Raw genomic sequence first — 6,530 nt, forward strand, 5'->3', positions numbered from 1 at the left:
TAATCAATTTATCAGATTCACTCTTCTTCTTCTTCTTCTTCTTCTTCTTCTTCTTCTTCGTCTTCTTCTTCTTCTTCTTCTTCTTCTTCTTCATCTTCATCTTCTTCTTCTTCTTCTTCTTCTTCTTCTTCTTCTTCTTCTTCTTCGTCTTCTTCTTCTTCTTCTTCTTCTTCTTCTTCTTCTTCATCTTCTTCTTCTTCTTCTTCTTCTTCTTCTTCTGTGTGTACTTCTTAGCAGATACAGCTTCTTCTCACAGTTCCTCTGTTCTCCACCTCCACACCAAATCAATAAAACAATAATCTAAGAGTGACTTGAGCTTAATGAGGTACCAAATAAGTTAAAGGAATTCACTTTATAAACTGTATGGCAACCATGAATAAAGCTAACCTTCACACATAGCAAGCAACACTGCAACAGGCATATCAGTGGCTATTCTAAACATAGGCTACGATTTAACACAGTACCAAAATGGCTAGCCACTTAGCATTATGCTAGTGTGCATTTGCATATCAACAGACCCATTAACAAACCGCTTGATCGGGCCATTTGCCACCGATACCCGATCTGATTTGTGCTATATCGGGGCCAATACCAGTATCGGATCGGTGTATCCCTAGTCTGTCACAGTTTCTTCCGACTCCTTTCTTAGTGAAGTTAGCTCCGTACAGGGCAATAATCCTGGGCTTACCCTGACGGGCGTAATGGCTCTATAGTGTTTACAGGGCTTTTCTCCCATCATCAGCCGCCTCTCTCATCACCAACGACAGGCTTTTGTTGTCAAGGAACTGAATTAGCTCTGCGTTCATTTCTGCATCTGGATCAGCGTCAGAGAGTATTGTCTCCTTCAAGCCTAGTATCCTCATGTGGCCGAGAAACTTTAATTCCCAAATTTCTAAGTTGTTTTCATCTCTGTCCAAAACGAACCTTTGCCATCTTCCTTCTGTCTCACTCCTGGACGTCCTCGGCCCATAACCTGTTCAGCTTCACCCATGTTGAGGAAGGATCGATCACACATTAATATCTTTAAGTTCTTTTATTTATTTTCATCACAGCACCGCCAGGAAAACATCAGCTGCCATGGAAGAAACCCGCACTCTCTCGTCTTCCGTGTAATGTAAAGTGACAAGCATTGGACGGCACGGTGGCTCAGTGGTTAACACTGTTGCCTCACAGCAAGGTCCCGGGTTCGAACCCTGGTCGGTCCCAGGTCCTTTCTGTGTGGAGTTTGCATGTTCTCCCCGTCTCCATGTGGGTTTTCTCCAGGTGCTCCGGTTTCCTCCCACCATCAAGAAAGACATGTAGGTTAGGGTTAATACTCCTGTCAGTGCCCCTGAGCAAGACACTGGCAAAAGAACTGGAGTTGGTCCCCGGGCGCTGCACTGTGGCTGCCCACTGCTCCTAGTTCTAGGAAGGTTCCTAGTAGAGGATGGGTCAAATGCAGAGGATGCATTTCCCCACGGGGATAAATAAAGGATAACTTGTAATTAACTTAACAGATTTTTACCACAGTCACACGGGAAGTCATGTCACACATGATGTATGGATTACAATACAAGTGCATTCAAACAAACATAAACTCTGGTTGTAAAACATAAATTATAAAACGGCTCTCTCAAATCAAGCAATCTGATTGGTTCACAGCCATTGTATAATTCCAGTAACCGAGTTCAATAACCCATGGCCATGGGTTATTGGTTGCCATGGCAACTCTCTTACTAAGAGAGTAATAATAAGGCTTACCTCAAATGACAACGTAGAAAAAAAAATGGCGGAGACAGCTGTCAGATCCTTGTGAATCGATCTTCGCTTATAACTTTACTAATACTTCGCAGAAAATTATGTTTTGTACAAGAATAGATGCGGGCTAATGTCTTCTTTGCAAAAGAAAGGCTGTTAACCCCGCATTTAACCCCGCATTTAACCCCGTAACGTTAGTTGGTGTCGGGCTTTGCAGAAAGCATTCAGCTTCTCAGCAAGCGCTGAGAATGCAACGCTGCGCTCGAGCTGCCTGTCGGGGTTTCCAGAAAGCTCTCAGCTACTCAGCAAGCGCCAGGATTGGCCAATGTCAACTTCAGTCTCCAGAACGATCCAATCAAATCACCCGCATGTTCTTGCGGTCCCGCCTTACAGTAGTGTTTCAACTGACTCTATCAGAATGACATGCCAGTCGGAGTCGGACTTATAGTTTTATTATTATTATTATATTATCATACTTGGAAACCGTTTTATAAAAGCAATATAGCACTCGAGCTGCGTGTGTTGTGGAATATATCCCCCTGCTCAGCAGTTATCCCACTCGGCCTGCGGCCTCGTGGGATAACAGCTGATCAGGGGGATATATTTGGCACAACACACTGGCTCTCATGCTATATTGCTTAAATATACGGGCATATTCTTTTACAAATCAAATCATATCCCTCAAAAACATAAACAATATTGCAGATGAGAGCACATTACCAACAACCTGATCCCTCGTATTGCGAATTCACGCTTGTTCTTCTATTTTCTATTTCTATTCCTATTCCTATTTCTATTTTATTTTTATTTTGTTTGTTTGTATTTGACACTTGCTTTGACAATAATAAACATAGTTTCTCATGCCAATAAAGACCCTCTGAATTGAATTGAATTGAATTGAATTGAATTGAGAGAGAGAGACAGAGGGAGGGAGAGATGATTCTACACAAATTGAGTCACATGCTCAATAGCAGGGGAGAGAGATGTGTGTGTGTGTGTGTGTGTGTGTGTGTGTGTGTGTGTGTGTGTGTGTGTGTGTGTGTGTGTGTGTGTGTGTGCGTGTGCGTGTGCGTGTGCGTGTGTGCGTGTGTGTGTGTGTGTGTGTGTGTGTTAGGCAGCCAGAGAGGGAGGAGGAACAGAGAGAGACAGGGAGAAAGAGCAGGAGAGAGACAGAGAATACGAGAGAGAGCAGGAGAGGGAGACAGAGAGACACACACAGACAAAGAGCTGGAGAGAGAGCTACAGAGAGTAAGGAGAGACACAGAGAGAGATCTGGAGAGAGAGAGACAGAGAGCAGCCAAGCTTCTCTCCCCATCGGCTAAGCAGCCTCTCAGGATGGGAGATAAAGGCACCAGGTAAGAGAGAACGATGCTTCTACTTGATTGAATGTGTGTGTGCACTGTGCACGCACGTGTGTGTGTGTGTGTGTGTGTGTGTGCATGCATGCGTGTGTGTGTGTGTGTGTGTGTGTGTGTGTGTGTGTGCACACGCGTGCCTGTGTGTGTCTGCCTGCCTGCCAGTCAGTCAGGCTCCTCAGTCCTCACTGTATACACCATGGTTACGAACAGATAAGTGAACCATGTGACTCTGACATGTTAAATGGCTGCCTGCAGAACGAAGGCATACAGGCACCACAGATGTCTGACAGGCACCACAGATGTCTGACAGGCACCACAGAGGGCTGACAGGCACCACAGATGTCTGACAGGCACCACAGATGTCTTACAGGCACCACAGATGTCTGACAGGCACCACAGATGTCTGACAGGCACCACAGATGTCTGACAGGCACCACAGATGTCTGACAGGCACCACAGATGTCTGACAGGCACCATGAAGGCACACAGGCACCACAGAACAGTGGATTTCATATCAAAAGAGATCACCTCTATTTTCACATCTTCTATACAGTATAGGGCAGGCATTCACAACTACTGCATTTTAGGTAGCAGACTAGTTGACAAGTCATTGGAGATGTAGGGTGACTTCAGGTTGTATGGGACATAAGGTATTATGAGACACTTTAATTATAGAGGCGATATTTTCATGCCTGAGTGAAAATAAAAACTACCTAACTACACAATCAAAGTGAAACTACACAATCAAATCGCATGCCCTCATTGGTGTGACATCACATAGGTGGGCGGGGCGAGCTTCAAACAGGAGGTTGACCCTGCAGGGCATGAGGTGAGGAAAATAACATCAGCTTCTTTAGCTAGTTTTCATCATATAGGCTCGCCCAGCCCGCTGCGCAGGCTCACCCGTCCTGCAGCTCGCTGAGCTGGCCCTGCAGCTCGCATTTGCAGCTCGGCCGCTGTGCAGCCTTGCCTGCCCTATTGCCGTGCGCACAATGTCTCTCTCCCCCTCTCTCTCTTTCCCTCAGTCTCCCCCCTCTCTCTCCCTCTCCTCCTCTCCCTCAGTCTCTCTCCTCTCTCTCTCTCTCTCTCCCCCTCTCTCCATCTCCCTCAGTCTCTCTCGTGAGCCTGTGTGTGTGTGTGTGTGTGTGTGTGTGTGTGTGTGTGTATGTGTGCATCAATTTACACAATTACACAATTTATGACCTCACTGATGACATCATCACTGGGACTTTGTGTGTGTGAGTGAATTTATGACACTGATGATGATGTAATCAGACAGAGTGTATACTGATATACTAGGCAGACAGTGAGGCTGGCTTGCGATGGCGTGTTCGTTGCGTAACAACAGAGGTCCCCGGGGGGCCGCTGGTGGTTCTGGGAAGGAGGTGCTGATGCTACGCTAACGAGGCTAATTGAGGCAGGAAGCAGGGCTAATGAGTCTGCTAATGGAGCCGCAGCACACACACAGCTAATTGAGGCAGGAAGCAGGGCTAATGAGTCTGCTAATGGAGCCGCAGCACACACACAGCTAATTGAGGCAGGAAGCAGGGCTAATGAGTCTGCTAATGGAGCCGCAGCACACACACAGCTAATTGAGGCAGGAAGCAGGGCTAATGAGTCTGCTAATGGAGCCGCAGCACACACACAGCTAATTGAGGCAGGAAGCAGGGCTAATGAGTCTGCTAATGGAGCCGCAGCACACACACAGCTAATTGAGGCAGGAAGCAGGGCTAATGAGTCTGCTAATGGAGCCGCAGCACACACACAGCTAATTGATGACAACATTAGGAGCCAAACAGAGAGGCGGGTCATCGTGTCGGATGCCATTAGTGGGGGAGGCGGCCTCTGAGACAGCTGTCTGTGTATGGGTCATGCTGATCCTTGCTGGCAGCTTGTCAGTGGTGTAATTTGTACTGTACTTTGTTAGATACTATAAAGAAAAGAAAACCTTCTTGTTCCTTCAGGTGGATGTCTGAGCTTCACTGTGCTGAATGATGTCTGTGCAGAGTTTCACACTAGAAGGCTGTATTCACAACTGTCTGCTGAAAGTGGAACGTTTCTCTGAGCTCAGTGAAAAGCTCAATCAATGCCGTGGGAACTAGTCTTAAGTGGGGGGTGCTGTGGAGATGACGTTCCAATACGCAAGCAATAAAATAACAAATAACTTTGTCAAATTACTACATCAAAGTATCAACACACCCATTTAAACCTGACAGGTCACAAAATAAAAAAATGATGTGGAAAAATGATGTGGAACTGAAAAGAGGGAGACACTGATAAGTGTGTGTGTGTGTGTGTGTGTGTGTGTGTGTGTGTGTGTGTGTGTGTGTGTGTGTGTGTGTGTGTGTTCCCCCGTATTTCTCTTTTTTCATGTTACTAGGCATCGTCACTGATGATGTCATCACTGAACTTATATAGTCTCAGCCAGGAAGGATGACATCACTGATGACATCATCACTGATGACATCACATCATTAGGTAATTAGACAATCACCTAATTAAAGAATCCGGCTCCATCAGGTCACCCACACGGGTGTTCTTTAACCCCCTGAAAATTGAAATAAACAGAGAACATTGCCCACTTGCTCTAAATTGTATGACATCACTGATGATGTCACAATGCCTGACATCACTGATGATGTCACAATGCCTATGGCGTCACTGATGACATCACTTCTGGGACACAAATTGAAACAGAGAACATTGCCCACTTGCTCCCTTTTACAATAGATACTGTACTTGAAAGATCTTTTCTCCTGTGCTTTTGTGTTTTGTTTCAGGGTTTTTAAGAAAGCCAGTCCCAATGGAAAGGTGAGTCATGTCTTCTCTCTGCAGAACACTAAGGCCCTGTTCACACCTGGTATTAACATGCATCAAGATCAGACAGCTAGGTCAGACACACCCCTTTTCCTCTGCCCCTCCTCCAAAGCCCAAACACGCGGTTGTGCATTTAGTTTCAGCTCCAGTCCAGAACGTTTCCCCATTGATGTGTAAACCTTCCTTGGAAGATGACAGCTCAAAGAACTCCAGTGTTAAATGTTTATTTATTTTTAGTTCAGTAAATGCATGATGTTCCCAAAGTCCAAATGAGTCATCATATGAAATAATCGTGATCTCAGTATTGATCCAAAATAATCATGATTATCATTTTGAGCATAATCATGCAGCCCTAGTGCAGTGTGTTGCTGGTTAGGTGAACAGAGGCAGCAGGTGGGTCTGTGTCTGGCTCGAGGGCACCTGTAATGCAGGCTGTGCTCCTCTCCTCAGCTCACCGTCTATCTGGGGAAGAGGGACTTCGTGGACCAGGTGGACCTGGTGGAACCCGTCGGTAAGCACAGCTGCTATTACAGATAATAGTAATAATAATAATAATAATAATATAATAATGATAACACGTTCTTAAAACTTATTTTTAAACACTTGTTTTAATGTAAT

At 45.5% G+C, this 6,530-nt stretch overlaps 1 protein-coding gene across 2 annotated transcripts in view; it reads left to right on the plus strand.

The window, feature by feature from the left end:
* Positions 1–3,072: 3,072 nt before the first annotated feature.
* The window catches only part of arrb1 (arrestin, beta 1), a gene marked incomplete at both ends in the record, with an annotated part of 28,421 nt that continues 24,963 nt past the window's right edge, over positions 3,073–6,530 (plus strand). For both annotated transcript variants that reach the window (XM_083637319.1, XM_083637320.1), the window contains 3 exons: positions 3,073–3,092; positions 5,876–5,906; positions 6,363–6,423. In XM_083637319.1, the coding sequence (XP_083493445.1) occupies positions 3,073–3,092; positions 5,876–5,906; positions 6,363–6,423 (112 nt within the window). The remainder of the gene's footprint in view (positions 3,093–5,875; positions 5,907–6,362; positions 6,424–6,530) is intronic.

The sequence above is a fragment of the Poromitra crassiceps genome (assembly GCF_964638095.1).
Source record: "Poromitra crassiceps genome assembly, chromosome: 5".
NCBI classification, from domain to species: Eukaryota; Metazoa; Chordata; class Actinopteri; order Beryciformes; family Melamphaidae; genus Poromitra; species Poromitra crassiceps.